This window comes from Saimiri boliviensis, chromosome 2, assembly GCF_048565385.1.
Source record: "Saimiri boliviensis isolate mSaiBol1 chromosome 2, mSaiBol1.pri, whole genome shotgun sequence".
Lineage (NCBI taxonomy): Eukaryota > Metazoa > Chordata > Mammalia > Primates > Cebidae > Saimiri > Saimiri boliviensis.
In genome coordinates, this window is record NC_133450.1 from 141714811 (window position 1) to 141741724 (window position 26914).

At 58.6% G+C, this 26914-nt stretch overlaps 1 protein-coding gene across 6 annotated transcripts in view; it reads left to right on the forward strand.

Moving 5' to 3' along the window:
• The window catches only part of RALGDS (ral guanine nucleotide dissociation stimulator), a 57717-nt gene that overhangs the window by 19978 nt on the left and 10825 nt on the right, over positions 1–26914 (forward strand). For 2 of the 6 annotated variants that reach the window (XM_039461344.2, XM_039461342.2), the window contains exons 2-9: positions 19414–19524; positions 21608–21801; positions 22802–22897; positions 23659–23852; positions 24117–24607; positions 25285–25500; positions 25823–25926; positions 26572–26656. In XM_039461344.2, the coding sequence (XP_039317278.1) occupies positions 19414–19524; positions 21608–21801; positions 22802–22897; positions 23659–23852; positions 24117–24607; positions 25285–25500; positions 25823–25926; positions 26572–26656 (1491 nt within the window). Of the gene's footprint in view, positions 1–5; positions 1505–9151; positions 9459–19413; positions 19525–21607; positions 21802–22801; positions 22898–23658; positions 23853–24116; positions 24608–25284; positions 25501–25822; positions 25927–26571; positions 26657–26914 lie in introns of those variants that run through there. The other 4 variants (XM_010346409.3, XM_039461340.2, XM_039461341.2 and 1 more) reach the window with 4 other exon arrangements.

Genomic DNA, 26914 nt, shown 5'->3' on the forward strand with positions numbered 1-26914 from the left:
GCCTCTGACTTCACCCTCGCATCTCTGGGCTTTGGGCTTGGGGCTCTGAGTGTGATGGAAGGAGCGTCTGCAGGCTTTGCAGAGCAGCTGGACAGACACAGGTCTTGGGCACAGGTCTTTCCTGTGAGATCTTGGGCAAGTCCCTGCTCTCTCTGAGCCTCAGTCTTTCCACTTGTCAGATGGGTGTGCTGGATGCGTCCGATGGCTTCCAATGCCTGGTTTGCAGCAAAATGAGAAAAACGGGGATGGGGACAAGGCAGTAAGTTGTTGTATGTTGCTGTGTTGCTGTTGAATTATTGTTGTTGTTTGCAACTCCAGTAGTCACTCCAGTGAGTTATTCTTAAAGCCAGATGTGCTCTTTCCATGCCTGCCCTTCCTTCCGACGGCAGCCCTCTCTTGTTACCTCTGGTGGTGTCTTTTCTGAAATGGTGGGAGTGGTGGTGTTGATATTATTATTTTTTAGCACCCTACTTAATGAAACACAGTTGGCAACCCAGGTTGGCACCCCCCCACCCCGCCACTGCACCCAGTTTAAAATGAAATCTTGTGACCGGGCGCAGTGGCTCACACCTATAGTCCCAGCCCTTTGGGAGACCGAGGCAGACAGATCACCAGAGGTCAAGAGTTCAAGACCAGCCTGGCCAACATGGTGAAACCCCATCTCTAGTAAAAATACAAAACAATTAGCTGAGCCTGGTGGCAGGTTCCTATAATCCTAGATACTTGGGAGGCTGAGGCAGGAGAATCACTTGAACCGGGAGGCGGAGGTTATGGTGAGCTGAGATCGAGCCGCTGCGCTCCAGCCTGGGACAGAGCAAGACTGTCTAAAAAGAAAAAAAAAGGGAAATCTCGTACCTGGGTGCCAGGGATGGAGGAGCTCAGGTCTGGGAGCAGGGAAGCCTTCCAGAACAAGGGAGTGGGGGTCTCCTGCCTGCCTCCCCCTGCCTCTGGCTAGACTCACATCCACCTGGTGGCTCTGCTGACCAAGCCCTGTATTGATCTAGTTGCTTGTATCTGTCACTTTTCTGGCTCTGTGTGGTGGTTTTCAGGCTCCCGACATGGGGAATGGGAGTGGGGGCTGGAGAATTAAGGGAGAAAGCTGTGCCAGCTTGGGGCAGCCTCTCCACTCATCCTTGGCTGGCCCATGGCCTGGTACAAGTGGGAATTCCTGGCCCTGCCTGTCAGAGGAGCAGGTATGACAGCCACACGGGTGACACCAGGCCTAGGCACTCGGGTGCTTCACTCCACTAGGGCACGCAGGCGACGGGCACACTAGTAGAGGGCCTCGCGAAGGGCCCACTCTCTGCCTGGCGCTCACCCTGCCATGGCCCGGGAAGCAGGCCAGGTTTGTGCCAGGCCTGCTGTGCCCAGGGGGAGGAAGGGCTCCGTGTTCTTTGCCTGTGTCTCTGTGGTGACCGCCAGGCAGAGGGCCGTGGCCCGCCGTGCTGCTCTCCGAAGCCCGACACCTTGGCTGGTACCTCTGCCAGCACCGGCCACCACGGAGGTGAGTTTCCAGGGCGACTGGTGCCTCTGCCAGGGAGAGGCTGGGTGGGTCACCGCCGGGGCTCCAGGCGCGGGAGTTGGTTGCCTAGGACTCCTCTCTTCGCCGTCAGAACTGGTTGGAGGAGTTTGTCTAGAACTTCAGGGGAGTCTTCATCTCCCATCTCGGGTATGAGAGAGAAGACTGGGGGTCCGCTCTGCTGCTGGTGCCTGTGTGTGCCCACTGTGGCCTTGCCAGCTGCCCCCAGCCCCGAGGGTCGGTACAGGGTGGCTGTGGACTGTCACGGCAGCGCCGTCCGGAGGGTGCTTCTTGGATTACCAGGGACTTCTGTGCTGCTTCCTTGTCTGCTCTCTTGAGAAGCCTGAGAGCCTGGTGCTATGACGGTTACTGTCCCCATTTATTGATGAAGAAACTGAGGCCCCAGGAGGTAAAACTAAGGCTAGAAGACACAGAACTGGAACTAGAAGGCACTGGAACTGGAACCTGTGCTCAGGTCTCAAAAGAGCTCCCTAAACCCACAGGAAAGAATGGCCCCCTTGGGGCTGGCTCATCCCAGGGCCCCCTGTGCCGTGACATTTCCAGCTGGCACTTTGTGGAGCGTTTCCAAGGAGTCCAGGGGCCAGGCTGGCAACTGACCACCCTCCAGGAGGGGAGGTAATGGATGCTGGGTGTGATATGCCCCACCCGTCACAGTTGTGGGATAGACGTCACTGCCTCCTAGATTAGGGCCGCTGGGCTCGGGGACAGGTACTAGGCTGAGACTGGGGGACCCGTTGGGCCTTTGGTCCCTTCCTCAGCCGGTGTGCCCAGCAACCCCACAGCCCCGCTGCTCCTCTCTCCCCTCGCTTCCGTCTGCCTGCAGCCTCCCTCTCCCACTGTCATCCTTGGGCTCACTTTTGGGTCTTGGGCTCAGTTCCCATCTGTGTGTCCCCCTCGGCCTCCTCCTCTCTCCTCTGCTGTCCCCCACTTCAGGCTGTCACATGTTGAATTGGTGGCCCTGCGTGGGTGTCAGGCACCAAGCCCTGTGGGAGTAGAGGACAGTTGCCAGAGCCCCCCCGCCCCCACCGCCACGGTTTGCAGCCCATGGATGCTTTCATCACGTTTGCTCCCCTGCGTGCCTCCCCGTCAATATCCTGGGGCTGTACCCATTTCCAGGGCATGACAGCTGGGCCCCCTGGCGAGCCCCAGGCTGGTCCGAAGCCCTCTGCATCCCCGTCCAGACCCGTTCCCACCACTCCCGGAGTCGGCACATCTTGTTCCTGTTGTGCTGGGACAGCAGCACCCTGTGAGGGCAGAGGGTTGGGATGATGATAATGCCACACCTGCCACCTGGTGTGGCCTCCTGGAGATTTCAGCACCTCAGTGCTTCATGTCTCACCTTCTGACCATCTCTGACTTCAGTCTCCAGCCTGTGGGGACCCCTGCATCCTGGGGACAGGAGGAGGAGGCAGAAGCCACCAGAGGCTGCCAGGAACCCAGTGGCAGGGGAGGTGGGGCTGAGCCAGGCCTGCCAGCTGTGCTGGGAGTTCCCACGCGTGGCCCAGCTGCGTCACCTCCTGCCAAGGTGTGTGCTCACCCGCCCACAGGGGGCCACCCCAGGACCTAGGCAGGCTAAGAATGGTGACGTCAGTGTCGGGAAATGATCAAGGAGTGTGTCCAGGCCTCACCCTTTTCATGTCCTCCCCAGGCTCTAAATATAGATCACAAGAGACAGAAAGGGGTGGCCTCCACCTGCCCAGCAGGAGGTGACAGGTCTTCCACCACGGCCTGACCTGAGTCTGCGTACCTGGCTGTCATTCCTCCCAGCCTTGGCCAAGCCCAGGTTGGAAAAGGTGATGGCCAAAGGTCATTGTCACCCATACACTGCCTTGTCCCCAGTTCCTGCTCTGAACTGCTCTGTGCCTGGCAGTCCCCAGGACTGCACCCCAGGCCCAAACCCCATTTCCTGGGGTCCTGCGTAAAAGCAGGCCTGAGTCCCGACTTGAAGGCCCAGAGGGGCAGCTTTCATGATCCACCTCTCATGTACTGGCCAAGGAGCGGGCGGAAGGAGGGAGGCACCAGCCAGACGGAAGGGGCAGTGTGAAGACGGAGCTGCAGCAGTTCTGCCGAGAGGGACCCTGGAGGTGAGGGCCAGGGCCACACCGAGCCAGTGGTCTTCTGCCTGAGGGTAGCCGGGGGCTTTGAGGGACCAAGACCCCGCTGGCTGTGGTGTCTGGGGAACCAAGGATGGTATGGGAGCAGGGAGAAGAGGGACCACAGGGACTTGCTGACACGCCTCTCCCTGAACCGAGACAGCTGCTCAGGGGCTGGGGAGCCATGTAAGATGCCCAGCAAGTCGCTCCTCGCCTGTCTGCCCGCTGTCTCCCTCTCCTGCTGTCCCTCTCTGTGGACCCCTGGGCTCACTTTTGGGTCTTGGGCTCAGTTTCCATCTGTGTATCCCCCTCTGCCTCTTCTTCCTCTGCTTCCCTCCACTTTGGGCTGTCACACGGTGAATTGGTGGCCCCTCCAGGGTGGTAGTGACTCCCTGGGGTGTCAGGCACTGAGCACTGCAGGAGTGGGGGACAGTTGTCAGAGCGATCCCTGGCTGAGGGCTGCAGGGTCGGGGTGGGGGTTAGGACGGAGCACATGCCTGGCTCCAGGGGGCAGCCACAGCCAGCTTCCGGCCAGCCTCCGGTGGCCCTCGGGAACACAGCCCCGGTGTGGTCAGGTCAGCCAGAGTTACAGGAGAAGTGGGAAATGTGGGTTTTTATATGAAGTCACCTGACCTTCTACTGTTGGCTGACATTTTGAAAACACTTCGTAAGCCAAACAAAACACACGTGTGGGCGGGATCTGGCTGCCAGCTGTCAGTTCACAGCCTGCCTGTGCAAGTTCCTCTGCGAGCAGCGTCCCGACTTCCGAAAGGTCTGTGCAGCCGTGTTCTCCGGGGGCTTGTGGGGGTAGCCCCCAAGGAAAGGCAGGTGCACGTCCCAGGGGGAGGTTGGGAACCTGAGAAGGCTAGGTGGGGGGTGGGGAGCGTGAGCTGGGGCAGGATGGAGGAAGGGACCGACGCCTGTTCCTAAGAACCCCCCATTTCCGGGGGTGGTGCTTTGTGCTCTCTAGAGTCCTTAGTTCCCCCCAGCAGATGCTCCAACAGCCAAGCACAGGGTGTCATTGGCCTCGAGCGTCAAACCCACCCAAGTTCCCTGGAACTGCCCCCAGCTGCCTCTGACCACCCCATCTGGGCAGCAGGACTCGGTTTCCAGCTGCCCACTGCCTTGGTCTCCAGGCATCTTTACATCTCATGTTGTAAAGATGCCATGAGTGACCTCTGCGCACACAGAGAGTAACACGGGAAATGGTGAGCCTGGCCAGGTGTTGCTGCCTGGGATCAGAAGTTTGTAGCCCTCTCTGGAGGACTGCTGGGAACCTCAGAGGCATCAGAGGGTGAGTCTCAAGCTGTGTCCTTTTTCTTCTTCTTTTTTTTTTTTTTTTTTTGAGATGGAGTTTTGCTCTGTTGCCCAGGCTGGAGTGCAGTGGCACAATCTCGGCTCACTACAACCTCCACCTCCCTGGTACAAGCGATTCTCCGCCTCCCGAGTAGCTGGGATTACAAGCATGTACCACCATGCCAGGCTACATTTTTTGGATTTTTAGTAGAGACGGGGTTTCACCATGTTGGCCAGGCTGGTCTCGAACTCCTGACCACAAGTGACCCACCCTCCAGGGCCTCCCAAAGTGCTGGGATTACAGGTGTGAGCCACTGCACCCAGCCATTTTTCTTCTTATAACTTTTATTATGGATAATTTCAAATAGACACAAAAGTAGAGAAAATGGCATAAAGACCCCCAGCTTTCGGGGCTGCTCTTACTCCCCTCTCACTGTCCCACTCCCTGCCCACCCCTGGAGATGTTCACATGAATCCCAGGCATGTCCTGCATCCACTGATAGCCCAAAATGTCACTCCATTAGTGACCACAATACCATTCTCACACCTAAAAAGATGTCTAACATCATCAAATATGCAGCAGCGTTCAGACAATCCACGTGTCTTATAGTTTTGTTGTTGTTGTTGTTTTGAGACAGTCTTGCTGTGTTGCCCAGGCTGGAGTGCAATGGCACAGTCTTGCCTGCCTCAGCCTCCTGAGTAGCTGGGATTATAGGCATGCGCCACCACGCCTGGCTAGTTTTTGTATTTTTAGTAGAGATGGGGTTTCACTGTGTTGGCCAGGCTTGTCTCAAACACCTGACCGTGTGATCTACCCGCCTCGACCTCCCAGACTGCTGGGATTACAGGCATCAGCCACTGTGCCCGGCCCAGTTTTTTTTTTTTTTTTTTTTTTTAAACAGTTGTCTTGCCGACATCGTGATCCAAAATCCACACATCGCATTTCATAGATGTCTCTTATCCTTCTATTAACCTATAGTTTCCCCTTTCTTTTTCCTCTGAAATGTGTGCGTTGAAGAAACTGGGTTGTTTGTCCTGAAGAGGTTCCCACAGCCTGGATTTGTGGATTGCACCCTTCTGGTGTGTTGAACATGTTCCTCTGTCCCCCGTAATGCTGCAAATGGTAGTTACATGCAGAGGCCTGCTCTGATTTGGGTTTGGGTTTTAGGAGAACGTTGTGAGTGACGCTGTGTTCTTCCACTGATGACCCGTGCTGTCCCAGGATGGCCTTGCCCTTGGCTAGGGTGCTAACCATGTGGGGCAGAGTCTCAGGCCCACCCGATCTGGGGACTTTGGGCACCACATCCTGTACAGGGAGCTTTACCTATGCTTTAATTAGGGGGGTGTGTGTCTCTGTCTCTGTGTGTGTCTATGTGTGTGTATCTGTGTCTATGTCTCCATATCTGTGTGTGTCTGTATGTGTCTATCTCAAGCTTGTTTTTTGCCTTTTTGTGGAGAATGAGATCTTGCTATGTTGCCCAGGCTGGTCTCCAATTTCTGGGCTCAGGAAATCCTGCCTCTGCCTCCCTAAGCTCTGGGTTACAGGCATGAACCCCCATATACTCAGCCTTGGAGTATGTATGTCTCTGTATGTGTGTCTATTTCTGTGTGTGTATGTGTGTGTGTGTGTGTGTATGTGTGTGTGTATCTCTGTGTGTCTTTGCATGTCTGTCTCTATGTCTGTGTGTGTGTCTCATGGGCAGCCAGAGCAGTGATCAGGCTTCCCAGGAGTTGGAAGGGGAGTCCCAAAGGTGAGTGAACAAGGCACGAAGAGGGACTTTGTAAAAACAGACACCGGCCAGAGGGACTGGCTAAGTAATGCCCTCTCCCGTCTCAGCACCTGTAGATGATATAGTCAGATGTAAGGGAGCCAGGCCAGCCCCGTTGGGGGGTTTAGTGTGATGAATTCTTTACTCTTCACCTCTCCAGGTGCCACCCCTTGCTCCAGCACCCAGACCTTTACCCCCACCTCTCCTTGGGGCCACCCCTTGCTCCAGCACCCAGACCTTCAAGGCTACCCCTCACCTCAAGCACCCAGGACCATCAAGGCCAAAATAGTGATGACTCCTTTGTGTCCTCATGAGTCATTTGTCCTGGGCTGTAAAACAGGCAGGCCTTCTTGTTCCTGGGCCCATCACTCAGAGAAGGAGATAAAGAGAGCAGAGGGTTTAAAGTCAGTGGCAGGCAGCTTCTGGACTTTCAGTTCCTGGAGGCATTGGGAGCTTGGCCTCAGGAGAAAGGAATGGGAGGAGGAGCTTAGGGCCAGAGTGCAGTGTCCAGGTCACCTCTTTGTGGCCCTGTGGGGACCTCCTGCCTCTAAATGTGCCTCACCCACATCACCCTCCCTGGCGGAAGGGCTTGGAAGCTTTCTAAACAGCCTCTAGGGATCTCCATCTCAAACCAAATCTACCCATCTTGATTCTTAAAAAAACAAACAGAAACAAAAACAAAAACAAAAAACAGGCTGGTTGCAGTGCTCATGCCTATAATCCCAGTACTTTGGGAGGCGGAGGGATCACTAGAGGCCAGAATTTCAAGACTAGGCTGGCCAGCGTAGCAAAACCCTGTCTCTACTAAAAATACAAAACTAGCCAGGGATGGTGGCGGGTGCCTGTAGTCCCAGCTACTCGGGAGGCTGAGGCAGGACAGTCGCTTGAACCCAGGAGGCAGAGGCTGCAGTGAGCCCAGGTTGAACTACTGCACTCCAGCCTGGGCAAAAGAGTGAGACTCTGTCTCAAAAACAAAAGCAGCATCTATCACATGCACCTGATTATTACAATACCGATTTTAGAAATTAGAGATTCAGATAAGCAAAATGAAAACAAGTATACCTTCCACTCAGCTGTAACTTACCACTATGGTTTTTGTGAAGTGGGCCCTTCTAGTCGTGTGCGTGTGAGGGTCTGGTTCTGAAAGGGTGACCTGCGCCTGGCTGCCTCAGTCCAGTCACAGTAGGAGCTGCGTTTTCCATGGGTGTCTGAGGCTTGGCACTTGGAAAGTGGCCAAGATGTGCTCATGGAATGTGCTGTCTGGTCCTGCCCTCTTAATTTACAGATGGAGAAACTGAGGCCCGATGGTATGGACCAGACCTGGAAAGGTTGGCATGGCCAGGGCTGCTGGCAGCGATTGCTGGTCTCCATGAGAACTGAGGGCTGAGGCTGGGGCAGGCCCAGCAGTGGATGAGGCATGAGGAAGGGTCCCATTCATTCATCCATTCTCCTGGCCCTGCTATTAAGCCCCAGGCTCTGTCTCCCTTCCTCACTGGTTTCCAGAAAACAGTAGTTGAGGCTGTCCCTGTCCTTGCTTCCCCTTCACCCCAGCAGCCTCACATCCACCCTGAGATCAGGAATGCCCAAGTGACAAGCAGCCCCAGCTGACAGGCCCAGCAGCCAGGTGCTCTGCTCAGCTTTGTCATTCTTGACCCCTCCCTCCTTGTCAGATGCCTCTCAGCCCAACCTTGGTGCCTCTGCTCTCCCCCACCTCCCTGGCTGCTGCTCCTCTGCCTCCTCTCAGCCTGGCCCTCCTCTGAGGGTATCTGTAAGGCTGAAAGGGGATAGTGTGGGGCTTGGCCCCCAAAATGGTAGGGCCCCACTTTCTGACCCTTTCCCCCACTGCACACACAGCCCCACACTCAGGATTTCCATTTGCACTGACGTGGTCACTGAGCACATGATCAGCCTCTCCAAACTCTGCATGAGCCGGTAGCCAGGTGCAGGCACCGCCAAGTGCTTTATGTCAATTACGTAAAGACATCCTCTCAGCAACTTTTTGAGGAAGTCATTTTTACTACCCAGATTTTCCAGATGAAGAAACTGAGTGAGGCTGAGAGGGGTTAAGCAACCTGTGGAAGGCCACAGAGCTGGGGAGACGCTTCGCTGAAGCTGACTCCAGGAGGGCTTTCCCACACATCATCAGCACGTACACACTGCAGCAGTGTGACACGCACACGGTGCCTAACCCGGGTACCGAGGGCCCCACGACACACGTGACTCCGGTCCTCCGGGAGACCCAGCCCACGCGCGTCCCTCGGCCTCTCCGGCCCCGCCCTCTGTGCTCAGACCCCGCCCTCCCACGCTCCCGGCCCCGCCCCGGGCCTGACCTCGGCGGGGACGGGGCCGCGGGCGCGCGCACGCACGCACACACCCGCGTCCCCCGGCCCCTCTGGCCCCGCCCCCTTCTCCGCCCTTTTTACCCTCCGGCCCCGCCCCCAGCCTGACATCAGCAGGGGCCGGGCCGCGGGCTCAGAGCCGAGGCTAAGCAGAGCCGCGCGGGCCGCGCCGCCGCCCCCGCCGCGCGCCGGGCCGGCCCCGCGCCCGCGCCGCCCTGGCTCCCGCCGCGGGCCTTCCATGGTGCAGCGCATGTGGGCCGACGCGGCCGGGCCTGCCGGCGGCTCCGAGCCGCTGTTTCCGGGCTCCCGGCGGAGCCGCAGCGTGTGGGACGCCGTGCGCCTGGAGGTGGGCGTCCCCGACAGCTGCCCGGTGGTGCTGCACAGCTTCACGCAGTTGGACCCCGACCTGCCGCGCCCGGAGGTGGGTGAGCTGGGGGGGGCGGCGGGGGGCGCGTCGGAGCCACCCCACCCGCGGCAGGGCTGGGCGGGCCCGGGTGAGCCCCGCATGGGGCCGGGAGACCCTAGCGGACCGCCTCCCTCCTCTCTCCATAGGTTGGGGGTCGGGGCCTTCTGCAGAAATCAGCCAGCAGGGTGAGCAGGGGGCTGCCGCCGCCGCCGCGCCCGTTCCAGCAGTAGGGGCCATTGCTAGGGTTTTGCCCCACTCAGTACTGTCCCAGGGCCTGTCGCCGAGCCCCCGCAGCCCAGGTGGACCTTTTCCTGCAGCACTGCCACTGTTTACATCCGTGGCCTGTGCCTTATTTCACTCAGCCGCCAGCCCAGGGCCTGCACCGCACCGTTGGGTTTTACGATGCAGGTGTCGATCCTTGGTCGGGGAGGCAAAATCCTAGAATCCTCAGAGGTGACTGGGACCATGTCGGCCTTCCAGACCGAGCCTACTTGGGGCAGAAGTGGATCTGGTGACCGGGGACATCGGGGCTGCTCAGAGGCGGGGGTCCGGGGATGGGGCGGAGCAGCAGGCTTCCAACATGTGGGACCAGATGTCCTGGTGGTGACGCGAGGAGGGTGCTTAATTGGAAAGAGTGCTAGCACCTGAATCTGTAAGGTTTGGGGAGGATTCGGAGAAGGGAGTGGTGTACCTGTGTCGGATGGAGGGGACGGTGACTGGGTGTGGGCTGGGGCTTGTTTCTCGTGTGCCCTGGGCAGGGGGCCATGTGTCTCTGGGTGGTGCCATCTGCCTGCCACCTGACTGTTCCTGACTGCACAGCGGAGGTAGTAGAACCCAGAGCACCCCCTCACCCTGGGCACAGGGCTTGCACAGAGGCCATGAGAGCTCTGGCTGGGCTGCATCCTTAACAGTGACGGTTCCGAGCCCCGTGCTGCGTCGTGTCTGCCTGGTGCATCTCCAGTCCCTTTGTGGCTTTAGACGGTGGCGCGTTGTGATTGCTGGCGATTGTTAGCCAGGGTCTCATGCCTCTTGGTGTTCCGGTACCTAGACAGGGCCTGGATGAGACCTGTTTCTCCGCCCAGTGTTGGAGAGAGCTCTTGGTGGGGGAACACCCCATGCCTGAGAGACCCTTTCCTCCTGAGCTTGGCAGATGGCCGGACAAGACTGTTCCCCCAACCCTCATCTACCCGGGGCTCTGTTCCTCATTGGTGGCTGGAGAGGGACCCCTGGGAGGGTGGGGGTGGGAGGCTGAGGGCTGACACCAGCCCAGCGCTCATCTGGCTTTCATTATGTCTGGCAGCTCGGGCTTTGTGTGCTGGGAGGGTCTGGCCAAGCACTCACAGGGCCCAAGCAGGTTCTCTCTCCCTCTATCCATCTCGGTCCCTGAGGAACCAGGGAGAGGCAGAGCTGAGCCTCACCCCTGCCTGGGGGGTCTTGCCTTCCCTCTCTCTGGCCATGGTGCTCCTTGCCCAGCCTTAGCACTGAGGTCCAGCCCATGGCTGCTATTTAGAAATCAAAGGGGAAGCTTCTGGCTGGGTCAGGGAAACCAGGATCCTGGCAGGAGAGGAGGCCACTGCCGGAAACCAAACACAATGACCATTTACCAAAGGCCCAAGGGAGGGGGCAGGGAAGTCCCTGTCCCTCTTGCCAGCACCCCCCCGCCCCGATCCTGGAGCTGGTTTCCTGGTGGCTATGTGGCCTGCCAGAGCTGACTCTGCACACTTGGTCCCTGTCCTCTGGAAACCACCAGACAATTTCTGCTTCCCCTGCGCCCCTGTTTCCCTACGTAGCCTCCGCCCGGTGCTTCCCTCTGGGCTGCCAGCTGTCCTCGCATCTGGACTTCTGCTCGTCTTCTCAATTCGAAGCCAAGCCACCACTGACCCCGCTTGGCCTGCACAGTTCTTGCTCTGGAGGTTACCTGACCCCTTGCTCTGGACAGGCTGTGGCTCCAGCCAGGCCAGAGGTGCAGGTTGCGGGCCACCGCCTCATTTTCTCTGGCTTAGACCATCCTACAGAGTAGGTGCCAACACCACCTTCTAGGAAGCTAGGGGGGTCAGAGAAGGGAGTCTCTGACCTAAACACCTGTGCAGCCAACAAGGGCCGCAGCCAGGATTTGTGCATGGGCTGTGTTCTCTGCGGCACCTACTATGTGCAGGCACCATCAGGAACCAGAGAAGGCCAGGGCAATACTCGCTGTCAAGGGCCAGGCAGCCCATAAGCCCCGAGGTCAGGTGAGCAGTAGGGAAGCTTACGGTTTAGAGGAAGGCAAAAGTGCTTTTGGCCACAGGACGCTGGGGAGAGCTGCCAGGAGGAAGCAGGCCCAGAGCTGGACCCTAAAGCTTTAAAATAATAGCTAATAGGAGCCGGCATGTTTTGGGAAGGTCCTAGACTAAATAATTTGCATCACCTCCTTTTTTATTTATTTATTTATTTATTTATTTATTTTTTTGAGACGGAGTTTCGCTCTTGTTACCCAGGCTGGAGTGCAATGGCGCGATCTCGGCTCACCGCAACCTCCGCCTCCTGGGTTCAGGCAATTCTCCTGCCTCAGCCTCCTGAGTAGCTGGGATTACAGGCACGTGCCACCATGCCCAGCTAATTTTTTGTATTTTTAGTAGAGACGGGGTTTCACCATGTTGACCAGGATGGTCTCGATCTGTTGACCTCGTGATCCACCCGCCTCGGCCTCCCAAAGTGCTGGGATTACAGGCTTGAGCCACCGCGCCCGGCCTTGCATCACCTCCTTTTGAGGTCAAGATTTTTTTTTTTTATTTTTTTGAGACGGAGTTTCGCTCTTGTTACCCAGGCTGGAGTGCAATGGCGCGATCTCGGCTCACCGCAACCTCCGCCTCCTGGGTTCAGGCAATTCTCCTGCCTCAGCCTCCTAGGTAGCTGGGATTACAGGCACGTGCCACCATGCCCAGCTAATTTTTTGTATTTTTAGTAGAGACGGGGTTTCACCATGTTGACCAGGATGGTCTTGATCTCTTGACCTCGTATTCCACCCGTCTCAGCCTCCCAAAGTGCTGGGATTACAGGCTTGAGCCACCGCGCCCGGCCAGAGGTCAAGATTGTTAAGAGCCCACTTGACAGATGAAACCAGAGGTAACAGAGGTTGGATTGCAGTGACCAAGCGTCAGTGGCAGAGGCAGGATTCTGACCCAAAGACATGTTTCTCTGCCCAGTGTCGGGGAGAGCTCTTGGTGGGGGAAGAGAGACCGGTGCCTGAGAGACCCTTTCCTCCTGAGCTTGGCAGATGGCCAGACCAGACGTGTTCCCCCAACCCTCATTTAACCAGGGCTCTGTTTTTCATTGGCGACTGGAGAGGGATCCCTGGGAGGGTGGGGGTGGGAGGCTGAGGGCAGTCGTAGGTGGGTGAAGGCGGCTTCTCTGTATTCACAGGGAGCACCTCCCCTTCGGCCTCCCACGCCCTCCCATTCTCTGATCTCTTGACCACACTGTGTGCAGGTCTTGGTTTAATCCCCAGGGCTCATGAGTACTTTGGACACCGAAGACCCCAGGGCAAGGGGGTCTGTCCCTGGGGGGTCCTGTCGCCCTGTGTGCAGACTGTCGTCTTCCAGGAGAGCTTCCTAGGTGACTTCAAAGGGGCAGCCCCGAAGACCCTCAGGTTCCCCTCTTGCTCTACTCTTAGGGAGGGTCCCCCAGGAGAAGAGCGGGAGTAGGCTGGCTGGTCTTGGGTCTTTGTTCCTTCTCCAGGTGGGGGATGCTCAGGCATGCTGGCCTGTTTCCCAGGAGGCTCAGGAATGACCCCGGGAGATGTTATGCTGCTCGCCGGCAGGGCTGGGGTCTGATTCTTAACCTGGAAATTGGACAATTCCAGGCCCGGTCTGCGTTGCCATTAAGAGAAGACTGGGGAGATTTATCGCTGGCCCTGTGCGGGCAGGCTCTGAAGGAGCCAGTGGGGCGGTTTCAGGAAGCTGCGCCCAGGCAGTCGACGACTAGTTCCCAAGGGCTGCTGGCCAGCCGCCCAGATGGCTCCCATGGTGTGGTACCACCATGCTGTGGCCACCCTGTGCCAGGGTTGGACTTCCAGCCTTGCAGGCCCAGAATTGCCGTATTCTGGATACGCAGCACCAGCAGGGCGATGCACCCCATTTGATTCTCACGGGGCAGACACTGAAGCCTGCAGCTTCGCCCAGGACAAGCTGAGCTTCGAGCAGACCCAATTCTCCCAGTTCCGAACACCTTGGCTGCCCACAGGCCAGGGAGGAAGTGGGGTGACAGCCCAATGGTTGCTTGGCAAGCAGAGCAGGGCACCTGCATTGGAGGGTTGTGGCGTCTTCTGCCATCGGGAGCTTGCATGCTTTGGCAGCCTCCCCTGAAGTCATTCCTGGGGCCTTTTGTCCATGTCAACCGAGGGGTAGGGAGCCTGGGCTCTGGAGGGAAGACAGCTGTGCTGGGATGCCAGCTCAGCCCCCTGGCAGCAGTAGACATGTTCCTGTTCTGAGCCTCAGTTTCCTCATCTGTAAAGTGGACGTGATGCCAGTTCCTCCTCGTAGGGTTCTGGTGAGGACTGAGTGAGACAGGTGGCCTGAGGAGCAGCCTGCATAGTGCTTGGCACAGTGGACAGGTGGCAGCTGCCACAATGAAGTTTTCTGATGAGGTGCCAGGGGAGTGGCCTGAGCCTTCCAAGTGCCCTGGACTCCTGGGGCATGTCACCTGGCACCTTCAGCATGGTGCTTCCCTGGCCTGGCATCTTGCAGGCCTTTTGCTCAGGGCACGTCCCCAAACCTCTCAGAGATGTAGGCGCTGGAGAGCTGGCCCTGCCACCCTCCCCGTCGAACTTGCTGTGTTACCTGAGGAAGTCCTTCCTGTCTCTGGCCCCGCCTCCACATCTATGCCACAAGCGACTGTACTCTGCTCCAAGCCCGGGACCGTGGCAGAGTCAGCGCCAGGCCTGGGTGGGTCCCAGCGGGCCAGGGTTCAAATCCCTGTTCTGGCTCCCACTTCCTGGCTCCTGACCTGGGCGAGTTCTTGCCAGGCTGCTTCTTTATCCATCTGGAAGGGCGTTAGGAGGATTAAACATGATGGGTCTGCAAAGGGGCTTACACCCAGGAGGTCCCTGCATGTGCTGGGTGCTGTGGCTGGTTAAAGTTGGGGCTGGACATTGAGCTGGCCCTGCCCTGCACCCCCTTGGGACCAGCCCACTTTCCTCCTCAGCTGCCACCAGCCATACCCCTCCCGGGCCTGGCCCTTTGTTTACCTGTCAGGGGCCGGGCTTGGACAGGGACCTCAGATACACAAGGCTTAGGGGTGACCTGGAGGGCTGGGTCTCCCCTCTCCTGCTTGAGGCACGATTTTCCCATCAGTGACAAGCAAGGTGCAGGCTGGCAGGAGGGTTTCTGTAGAGACGGGCCGGCCTTTGAGGGCCTCGGCACAGGCTGGTTCCCAGCCTCCACTTTCTGGGCCAGGGAGCTCCCTGGTGGCTAGGCACCTTGTGTCAGCCCCATCTGAGGCCACCTCTGTGGGCCGCAGTGCCCAGGACCAGGAGTGTGGCCCACCCACACCCAGGGCTGGCCTCCTGTCATCCTGGGGCCTTGTCCATGCCTGGGGATCAGGGTTGGGTCCACCCACCTAGAGCTGGAGGGCAGGCGGGTCGTGGACATGTGGCCATTGCATTCCGCCTCCCTTGGTTGGGCTGGTGGTCTGAGAGGAACCAGGACATGGACTTGAGAAGTCCTAGGCTGTCACCTCAGCCTGCACACGCCCCACTTGCTCCGCTCTCTGGGCCTTGGTCCCACTTCTGTGGGATGGAGAAGGCGCGTGGCAGTGTGAGCGCTGCACTGCCCGGGGAGCCTGGGCTCTGCAGAGAGCGAGCAGCCTTGTGATGCGGTTCACGTTTGGCTTCTGGATTGGAGCGAAAAGCTCAAGTCAAAGCTGCTCCCGCCCACTGGGTTTCAGGGTGACTCAGCCTTTCTTTACAGTGCCCGTGGGCCAGGTCCCCAAGCTTCAGGCAGGTCTCAGACAAGTTCCCCTCAGGTTTCTACTGCCCAGTGTCCATTGCCGGCCCTGGGGGCTGTGGTGTGTTTCCCGGTGCCACCCCATCAGGTGTCAGTGTTTCCCAGTGCCACCCCGTCAGGTGTCAGTCTGTTCCAAGTACCACCCCGTCAGGTGTCAGTCTGTTTCCCAGTGCCACCCCGTCAGGTGTCAGTCTGTTCCCAGTGCCACCCCATCAGGTGTCAGTTTCCCAGTGCCACCCCGTCAGGTGTCAGTCTGTTCCGAGGACCACCCCGTCAGGTGTCAGTCTGTTTCCCAGTGCCACCCCGTCAGGTGTCAGTCTGTTCCCAGTGCCACCCCGTCAGGTGTCAGTTTCCCAGTGCCACCCTGTCAGGTGTCAGTCTGTTCCCAGTGCCACCCCGTCACGTGTCAGTGTTTCCCAGTGCCACCCCGTCAGGTGTCAGTCTGTTTCCCAGTGCCACGCCGTCAGGTGTCAGTCTGTTTCCCAGTGCCACCCCATCAGGTGTCAGCGTTTCCCAGTGCCACCCCATCAGGCGTCAGTCGCCAAGCTGCATGCGTTCTCTCTTGACCCCCACTGTCACCTGTGAGAGCTGTTGCTGTCCTCCCCAGCTCACGCACCGAGGCCAAGGGCCGAGGGGCTGGGCAGAGCTGGGAGCTGGACCCTTGAGAGACGGTGAACTGCCGTGTGGCGGGCCAGAACTGTAGGGGCTGCAAGCGCCCCGGGTGACCTCTGCTGGCTGGGACCTGAGCAGCAGCTCGGAGGGGCGTGAGAGTTCCCCCAGAACCACTCACGAACATGGAGGCTCTTTCCATGCCCAGGGCCAGGGAGGGCCAGGGCGGAGCAGCTCGTGGTGCAGGGCTGCTGGGCTCCTCACTCTACTTCAGCCCTCAGCCAGGTCTCCTTGGGAGGAGCCATCCCCAGGCGGGTGGGGAGGGTAGGGGGCACTAGTTATGACTTCCGAGGAAAGGTGTCCGAGTCCAGAGCAGCACCAGAGGGCGGATGCTGGGAGGAGGCGCCGTCGGCCTTGGTGGGGAGATGGCAGGGGTGCGGTGGGCCCCGTGGGACCCCTCAAGACCCTCACTGTTCTACGCAGAGGAAGTCTGGGCTGGGCCTGTGGCTTCCTCCATCAGCCAGGGACATAGCATCCTGCTGGCCCGTCACTCTGAGAAGGCTGATCCGGTGACACACTCACTAGACACCACCCAGGCCCTGTTTTCCCTCCTTATCTACAGGGCTCTGGGCTGTGTCCCTGGGGACACTGGGGTGTGGGGGCCCCTGCTCACCAGGGACCCCGTGCCGCCATACCACCCTCACTGCACTGACCCAAATGTTAGGAGGGCAGGCCGTGTGTTCACAGGCTCAGCTGCCGACTGGGTCCCAGAGCCCAGGGACATCAGCATGCCTGCTGGGGGTGGGACCGGCGGGAGTGTCCTGAGGACACAGCCAGGCACGTGGCATTCTTTTCTCCCCCCAGCAGTCAGCTCAGAGCAGCCACCCGGGCGCCTGCCCTCGGGGGAAGGCGTTTTCTCTGCATCAGCTGTTTACTAGGCCGGTCCTACTCCTCCTCGGAACTCCCAGCCAGAGCACGCTGTGGGCACGGCACTGCCCACATGGGCTGTCTCCTCTGCTAACAGAGTGACCCAGGGTGGCCTGTGGGTGCTGGAGCCCTCCTTTCCTGCTGCAGAAGGTCCCGGGGCAGCGGCCAGGGCTGTCGGCTGCTTTCTATGTCCTGTGAGGGGGTCAGAGCAAGGGATAGAGGCCCCACTCTGCTTTGTGCGCAGACCCCAGGAGAGCTTGCTCTGGAGCCTGCACCTCCACCGTCTTAGCAGGGAATTTAAATGGTGCCTGTTCTCTACATAGCTGTATGGTCGGTTCCATGCCTGCTGCTGCTGCTGCGACAGGACAGAGGACAGGCCAGCTCCACGCAGGCTAGAGCGTCTCCCTGACTGTGATAGGGTCACAGCTCCCTCACCCCAAGCATGCGTGCTCTCAGCATTGGGCCTGCATCCCTCCCCACCACCTGCCTGGCAGAAGAGGGCCCCCAGGGTAGGGGAGGGTGCAGGGATGTCACATGACACCAAGTAGGGCTGGGCCAGCTGCCATCTAGACCAGCTCAGGGATGGCCGAGGCCACCTGGCTTCAACCCCTCCTGGGGGTTGGCCTGGCCAGGGACAGCTCTGTCCAACAGGGACTGATGGTGCTGTGCCAGTCTCCCCAGGGGTTAATGTCCAAATCCCCTGTGGCGGGCTTGTCCTGCACGAGACCTCAGAGCCTCCGCCAGTGACTTGGGCACTCAGGATACTGTCTGCCTCCCAGCTGGTCCAGATGTGGCTAAAATCCTCTGGAGAGACCAACCCTCCCAGTTGGGCCAGCGGCCTTCACAGGAGGCAGTCTGGGACCCGAGGCAGCCAGGGTGGCCAGGTGCCCTGGTCACTGTAACCTCTAATGCTTTTCTTCTCCAAGGGATGATTTTCTAGGCAGGAGAGAGATGTGTGAGTCAGGAAAAGGGGGGTGAGCCTATGTCTGCTTTCCTGTCAGTGGAAGGGCCGGACCTCCCCTGGTGTGGGCTGTTTGTGGGTGTGAATGTGCCTGTGGGTTCCCTGCTACCTACCAAGAAATAGGCTGGCCCTCCGTCCAGAGGCAGTGCAGTGGCAGTCAGGAGCCCAGCGTGACACCTGCAGCCTTCCTGTTGGTATGAAGCTCGGAGTGGGAGGGTGACCTCAGGTCAGAGGAAGTGCACTTCCAGGATGGCTCCCGGGCTTCTGAGGGTGGGCGGGAGGCAGGCGGCCAGGGTCCCGTCCACAGCACGCTAGACAGTCTGCCTGGCTCCTGCTGGGGCTGAGGGAAGGGCCCGAGTCGGCACTGTCTCTCAGCTCCACATCCAGCCGGGTTGGGGCACTGACTGTGGGTCAATGACCCTGGGCCAGGCCAGTACCTCCCAGCTCCTTCCTAAACTCTCACAGGTCCGTGTCCTTACCCCCAACCCCAGTTTCTCTTCCTCTGCAAGCTCATCCCGTCCCTGGACAGAGCAGATGGCACAGGGGGTGTCAGGTCGGGGGTCATTGCGGCTAAGTGACCGAAGCCAGCCTGCCCGGTAGGGGGAGTCTTTGTCTCCTAGGACGAGGCCCTTTCCTGCCTGCCTGGGGCCAGATGCCCCCTTCCTGTTCCGGCCCATGGTTTGGGGCTCTGTGGAACCCCAACATTTGCCTGGATACCGGCACCGTCACCTCTCATACCACCCCCTCACATGATGACGGTTGGGGAACTGGGAACTCCCATTGCCCAAGCAGGCATGAGGGCATGAATGAGCAGAGGGGAAGGAAGTGGCTGGGCTGTGGCCGTCGGGGGTGCCCCACACTGGCCCGGACCTGTGCTGCTGACACACCAGGGCTAGGCCCAGAGGAGCTGCCCACTGCTGTGGCGTCAGCCGGGGCCCCCCAAGGCTAGGCAGAGGAGGGGTGAGTGTGAGGACGGCCATGGGCCTCGGGCCCTGGGGATGTGGGGGACCTTCTCTTGGGGCACAGCCGCCTGGATCAGTCAGCTGCGTCAGAGCTCTGGGATCCCTGCCTCACCACTTACCCATGGTAGCATGACCTTGGAAACAGTTGCCCTTCTCCCAGCCTCCATTTACCCATCTGTGAAATGGCTGAACAACGGTCCCCACCATGGAAGGGGATGGCTTGAGAGCGGGCCAGTCCTGGGCAGGAACCAGAGCCAGTTAATAGGGGATTGGAAGCCTGGTGGACCCATCATGTTCACGTCCCAGGCCGTAGCTAGCTGGGTCGGGGAAGTGGCCTGCCATGACAGTGATCTTCTGCACCCATGTTAAGCCTAGGCCTTCGAGATGTGATCTCCTTTCACCCCGGGCTGTGGGTCTGTGCTGTATCCGGGGAACAGGCTGCAGAGGGCCACCCCCCCCCCACCCCCTGCACAGTGGCCAGGCAGGCTCCTGACATCTCTGCGCCCGGCTGCCGGGCACTGTTTTCACAGAGCTCTACGCAGGAGATCGGTGAGGAGCTGATCAACGGAGTCATCTACTCCATCTCCCTGCGCAAGGTGCAGCTGCACCACGGAGCTAACAAGGGCCAGCGCTGGCTCGGGGTGAGTGTGCTCCAGGTCTCCACCATGAGACACAGCTGGGAAATCCCTTCCAGGGCTTTGCCTCATAAGGGCCCCACAGTTCTGATCCTAAAGGAAACAGCCCTCGATCTCTTCCGGACTCCCACTGTCCAGCACAGGCTTGGTCAGGTTTTCTGCAGCAAGTTTGCCCATTTGTTTTTTTTTTTTTTTTTTGAGACAATTTCACTCTTGTCACCCAGGCTGGAGTGCAATGGTGCATTCTAGGCTCACTGCAATCTTTGCCTCCCAGGTTCAAGTGATTGTCCTGCCTCAGCCTCCCAAGTAGCTAGGATTGCAGGCATGCGCCACCACATCTGGCTAATTATTGTATTTTTAGTAGAGATGGGGTTTCACCATGTTGGCCGGGATGGTCTTGATCTCTTGACCTCAGGTGATCCACCCACCCCGGCCTCCCAAAGTGCTGGGATTAGAGGCATGAGCCACGAGCCCGGCCAAGTTTTCCCATTTGATCTCCCCTCCCCGGGTGTGCAGCCATCAGCCTCACCATGCTCCATGCCTTCTCCCAGACTTGCACACCATCTGGAGTAGTGGGGCTGTCTTCACCAAGAGCAGCACTTCAGGCTGTTTGGTGTCCACAAATCGCCCTTTCCCAGAACACATCCCTGGGCTTCCTCCAGGTTGAGAGCCGGGGCTTGACTCAGCCGCGTAATATTCCAGAAGGGAGGCTGGCAGTCCAGCTTCTTGTGGCTGTGGGACCACTGTGATTCCTCTGAGGCCACTTCAGCAGTGCCATGGGAGCCAGGCGCAGTGGCTCACTCCTGTAATCCCGCATTGAGAGGCCTAGGCAGGAGGATTGCCTCAGGTCAGGAGTTTGAGACCAGCCTGGCCAACATGGTGAAACCCCATCTCTACTAAAAATACAAAAATTAGCTGGGCGTGGTGGCGCGTGCCTGTAGTCCCAGCTACTTGGGAGGCTGACACATGAGAATTGTTTGATCCCAGGAGGTGGAGGTTGCAGTGAGCTGAGATCCTGCCACTGCACTCTAGCCTGGGTGACAGAGCAAGACTCCGTCTCCAAAAAAAAAAAAAAAAAAATGGGGATGTTTCGTTAGAACTCTCAGATGATGCGATGACGCTCCTTCCACAGGGCAGCTACCATTACTCAGCTAACAATGACCTGAAGGTGTTAGTATTTTAATCATTCCCACACCTCAAATTCTAAAGAATTTTTTCATTCTTTTAGAGACAGGGTCTCACTCTGTCACCCAGGCTGGCATGCAGAGGTATCAGAGCTCACAGCAGCCTTGACCTCCTGGGCACAAGCGATCCTCCCCTCAGTTCCCCAAGTCTCTGGGACCATAGGCGTGCAGCGCCCCTGGCTAATTTTGTATTTTTTGTAGAAGTGGGGTTTTGCCATGTTGCCCAGGCCGGTCTCAAACTCCTGGGCTCGAGTGATTTGCCCAACTCAGACTCCCAAAGTGCTGGGATGACAGGCATGAGCTACCATGCCTGGCTTTGGCTAGTTTTTTTTTTTTTTTTTTGAGACAGTTTCACTCTTGTTGCCCAGGCTGGGGTGCAATGGTGCGATCTCCACTCACCACCACCTCTGCCTCCCGAGTTCAAGCGATACTCCTGCCTCAGCCTCCTAGGGATTACAGGCATGTGCCACCACACCCTGCTAATTTTGTATTTTTAGTAGAGACGGGGTTTCACCATGTTGGTCCGGCTGGTCTCAAACTCCCAACCTCAGGTGATCCATCCGCCTCTACCTCCCAAAGGGCTGGGATGACAGGCGTGAGCCACCGCGCCCAGCTCCCTGGCTAATTTTTAAATTTGTAAACAATTTTTTATAGAGATGGAGGTCTCACTTTGTTGCCCAGGCTGGTCTCAAACTCCTGGCTTCAAATGATGCTATCACCTCAGCCTCCCAAAGTGGTGGCACTACCTCTTTGAGCCACCACACCTGGCTTGAAATTCTTTTAAAGCTGATCACCTTTTTCTGCTAGACACTCAGTTCTTCCTTTTACCACACGCCACTGAGGGCTCGGGGTTCCATTTGAGCTCCAGATGTGTGTGCTGTCACTGACTGACTGTCCCTCCTCAGTATGAGAACGAGTCGGCTCTGAACCTTTATGAGACTTGCAAGGTGCGGACTGTGAAGGCTGGCACACTGGAGAAGCTGGTGGAGCACCTGGTGCCTGCCTTCCAGGGCAGCGACCTCTCCTACGTCACCATCTTCCTGTGTACCTACAGAGCCTTCACCACCACCCAGCAGGTCCTGGACCTGCTGTTCAAAAGGTGAGCACGTGCCTCCCACTGCGCAGGGCCCACAGTGGCCCCCACCTCCAGCTGGCATGGGTCTTGGCCATGCTGCTTCACCTCTCTGAGCTTTGCTTTGCTCATACAAGAAACTGGGTGCTGAGAGGACCTCACGGGGTTGTCAGGCCTGGGTGGGATGAGCTGTTGGAAAGCGCTTCTCCAACGTCTGGCCCTAGGGAATGGGCTTCAGGCTGCGGTGCTCGTATTTATGATTTTCCTGTCCCCCGTGGGGAAGCTCTCTGCCCCAAGCCTCACTTGTACGTGGCCTTGGGCAAAGCAGGTTTCTCACTTGTCAAGGACATTCCAGGGTCTATCTGGAATGTTGGGGGGTGCCCACGGGCCGCTCAGCTGGGAAGGAGCTGGTTGGGGCTCATTCGTTGAACAAGTATATGAAGCATCTACTGTGTGCGGACCCTTTTCTAGGCATTTAGTGTAATTTGGTGAAAAAAGCAAAAAAGGGCTGGGCGCAGTGGCTCATGCCTGTAATCCTAGCACTTTGGGAGGCCAAGGTGGGTGGATCACCTGAGGTCAGGAGTTCAAGACCAGCCTGGCCATCATGGTGAAACCCCATCTCTTTTTTTTTTTTTTTTTTTTTTTTGAGACGGATTTCGCTCTCGTTACCAAGACTGTAGTGCACTGGCGCGATGTTGGCTTACCGCAACCTCCGCCTCCTGGGTTCAGGCAATTCTCCTGCCTCAGCCTCCCAAGTAGCTGGGACTACAGGCACATGCCACCATGCCCAGCTAATTTTTTGTATTTTTAGTAGAGACGGGGTTTCACCATGTTGACCAGGATGGTCTCGATCTCTTGACCTCGTGATCCACCCGCCTCGGCCTCCCAAAGTGCTGGGATTATAGGCTTGAGCCACCGTGCCCGGCCGAAACCCCATCTTTAAAAAAAAAAAGCAGAAAAGTCCCTGCCCTCCTGGGCCTCCGTTCTAGTCGGAGAGTCAGACAGTAACACTAGACGTCGTAAGCAGGTACGGTAGATGTGACGCCCTCACGGCCTCCTCTAGATACGGATGCATCCTCCCCTACTCCGATGAGGATGGTGGACCCCAGGACCAACTTAAAAAGTGAGTGAGCTTTGAGCCAAGAGGAAGGGACTGAATAGTGGGAGAGTGCATGGGGCCGGGGCTGGGGCCGGCTGGACACAACCCTGGCTCCCACGCTTCTAGAGGGTTCCCGCTAGAGGGCTGAGGTCTGGGGGCTTCACCTGCAGGAGGAAAGACAACCTAGAGCTGTGGATGGGTCCCGGGGAGGCTGGGGCTCAGAGCAGCCCCCTCGAGAACCCGTCCCACTGTGGCCTCATCCCAGCAGGACTTGCCTCAGTGTGCCCTGATCTGGGGACCCAGGGCAGGAGAGGGGGGTGAGCCTCCACTCTCACGCTGCCTTGCCCTTAATGAGTGCTCAGCGGGCAGACCGCACCCCACCCTCTGGGAGAACCAGATCAGGGGGAAGATGAGACCCACATGCAGCTCTCAGAATAAGGCAGCTTCCCAGCACTGAGCTACATGTTGAGGTGCCAGCAGAGACCTGCGGATGCCATGCGGGAGGACAGATCCCTCCTGGTGTTTATGTTCCAGGGAGGGGGACCCCGGGATACACGCGGAGGAGTGTGCGGGGCTTCCCTGAAGGAGGGGAGAGGTGATCGCCGCTGACCAGGGGCCTCCTTGGTTCTTGGTCTGGTTAGCCAAGGGGATTGGGCTGGGGTGGGTAGCCTCCAGATGGACAGGGGCTGGTGCAGGAGCCCAGCCTGGCTCAGGGGAGCTGTGGGAGGGCCGTGGGGAAGGGGATCCCAGGCCTCTGACTCTGCTGCCCACCCACCTGTCCCCAGTGCCATCTCCTCCATCCTGGGCACCTGGCTGGACCAGTACTCGGAGGATTTCTGTCAACCCCCGGACTTCCCCTGCCTCAAGCAGCTGGTGGCCTACGTGCAGCTCAACATGCCAGGCTCAGACCTGGAGCGCCGTGCCCACCTCCTCCTGGCCCAGCTGGAGCACTCAGAACCCACTGAGGCAGAGCCTGAGGGTGAGGAGGACTGTGGTGGGTGTCAGAGGGTGAATGAGGAGGGACTGGTGCTGGGCCACATGAGGAGGCAGCTCTAGGGGCTGATGCTGGGCCTGGGGCACAGATGAGCCTCAGACCACGCAGGTGGGGACCACAGGTGGGAGGGCAGCCTGCTGTAGGTTTTGTGAGTTCGAAGGGAGAGGCTTCTCTGGAAGCTGGGCTGTTCTGTTTTTGGAAAGGCACAGGAAAGGCTGGCATGTTGGTGAGATTTTTTTCTTCTTGCAGCTCTGTCACCAGTGCCAGCTCTAAAACCAGCTCCTGCTCCAGCACCAGCTCGAGCACCCAGCCCAGCACCAGCCCCAGTGCCGGAGCCAGCTCCAGCTTCAGAGCTAGAGCCAGCTCCAGCACCAGCTCCAGCACCCAGCCCAGCACCCAGCCCAGCACCAGCCCCAGAGCCAGCTCCAATACCAGCTTCAGCTTCAGAGCTAGAGGTAGCTCCAGCACCAGCTCAGGAGCTCCCGCGGGCTCCGGCACCAGCTCCAGAACTAGAACCGGCTCCAGCACCAGCTCCAGAACAAGAGCCAGCACCGCCTGCAGAACGGGATCCGGCTCCCTCACAAACTCCAGAGCTGGAGCCTGCTCTGGCACCAGTCCCATCACCAGAGCCTTCCTGGCCTTCGCCTGTGGTTGCAGAGAACGGACTGAGCGAGGAGAAGCCTCACCTCTTGGTGTTCCCTCCTGACCTGGTGGCGGAGCAGTTTACACTGATGGATGCGGTGAGCAGCTCAGCTCGGCAGGGCAGGGGTGGGCCTGCCTTCCAGAGCTCATGTTCTAGTCCAATCCTAGGTCTGCTGTTTGAAACCAAGTAGTAACCAGGGCAAGTTTAACCCCCAGCCTCAGCTTCCCTCTAGACAGTAGAGGTGAGGTCACCCCTGTCCTCCAGAGTGACTATGCAGATTGAAGATGGGACAGACAAGAAGCTCAGGCAGGCGTGGCCTGTGGGAGTGGAGGGTGATCACCAAGGTGCACCTATGGGTCACCCCCATCTGTCCAGAGGCCTCACTGGCCTCAGCACTTAGTAGGCACTTGATATATCCTGGATCCCATGGCGGACACTGGACAAAGCCCCTATTTGTAGCGCCCACAGCAGATGTGCATCTGGTTGGGAAACAGACTGAGGCGTGTGGGGATGGAGGAGGAGGGGCGGTGGGGAGGGCAGTGCCATTTGGTCCGTGCAGGTGTGAGCCGCCTGTCAGCGCTGGGGCTTGCTGAGGATGTGCGAGGCAGTGCTCCTCTCATTCCCACCAGCGTTTTTGCCTTGTGTGCTGGGCACCCTGCATGGCACGGGACAAAACCCAGAGACCCCCACAGGGCTCGAGCCACATCCTCAGCTTCCCGAGCGCCAGCCCAGACTGCTGTGGCAGGGCCAGGTAACACTCAGCCTCCTCCCCAGGAGCTGTTCAAGAAGGTGGTACCCTACCACTGCCTGGGCTCCATCTGGTCCCAGCGGGACAAGAAGGGCAAGGAGCACCTGGCACCCACCATCCGTGCCACCGTCACCCAGTTCAACAGCGTGGCCAACTGCGTCATCACCACCTGCCTTGGGGACCGAAGCACGAAGGCCCCAGACAGGGCCAGGGTGGTGGAGCACTGGATCGAGGTGGCCAGGGTATGCCACGGGAGGGGCTTGAGCCCCCTCTTTGCTTTCATTTGTTCTCAGGTTGTGGTCTGTGGTCCAAGCCCCTGTACAGGCCCCAGGCTGCTCTTGCCAGGGGCATGCTGGCCTTGACTCTCCAGCTCATGTCTTTTTTACGCCCTTACCTTGGGTTGAGCTAAAATCCTCCTCTCCGTCACCCCTGGGTTGCAGGTGTGCCCTCTGGGGGCTCCCTTGGCGTGTCTCAGTGGGAGGGGAGGCTCAGCCAAGGGGGACTGAGGCCAGGCCAGCTGGGAGCTCCAGCCCAACCTCATACCTCCTGCTCTTCCCGCCCCAGGAGTGCCGGGTCCTCAAGAACTTCTCATCACTCTATGCCATCCTCTCTGCTCTGCAGAGTAACTCCATCCACCGTCTGAAGAAGACGTGGGAAGAAGTTTCCAGGTGGGCATGCCTCTGTAGGAGCTCCTGGTGCACCAGGAACCTCCCACAGGGCCGGCATTGCCCCCTTAGTGAGTGAGCCCATGGGAGGCCACAAACCCTGAGGGCAGGGACCCTCCACTGACCTGAGCTGGTAACCCTGCCTCAGAGCTCAGCTTCCCCATCCATCAGATGGTGGGCTGAGCCGCTTCGGAGATTTTCAGGTATTCACGCAGCCACAGAACCCTTATCCGATTGAAATCAAAACCTTTGGGCCAGGCACAATGGCTCACGCCCGTAATCCCAGCTACTTGGGAGGCTGAGGCCAGGATAATCTCTTGAACCCGGGAAGTAGAGGTTGCAGTGAGTCGAGATCACGCCACTGCACTCCAGCCTGGGTGACTGAGTGAAACTGTCTCAAAAAAACAAAACAAAACAAAACAAAAACACACACCTTTGGAAACAGCTGCTCAGTGGAAATGGGAACGGGGGCCCTGTCGTACCCATGCAAAGGCCCCCTCCCCAGACCTGCAGAGCCTCAGGACTCTGCGGAACCCTGGGTGCCGCTTTCAGGCAGTCTAGGGTCTTTCAGTTCTAAAAGAAAATGGATCTGCACTCACCCCTCCCCACCATTCCCAGCTTTCTCCTTCCTTCTCTGCCCTTTGACAGGGACAGCTTCCGGATCTTTCAGAAGCTGTCAGAGATCTTCTCAGATGAGAACAACTACTCACTAAGCCGGGAGCTGCTCATCAAGGTGGAGTGGCAGCGGGAGAGGCTGGGGCGGCGGGCAGAGGCTGGGGCGGCGGCGTTCGCTTCTTGCTCAAAGTGTTCCTTTCCTGTGTGCACGAAGGGGAAGAGGGAGCTGTTTGGCCCCTGGGTGTTTGAGGACGGGGCCTCAGTTAATTGGACACAGCGGGGTGGCAGTGGGGGTTCCAGGAGGAGCAGATGGGCTTCGAGACAAGCAGGTCTCCGGCTTCCTCAATGGTCCCACCTGCTGGGTGGGAACGGGATG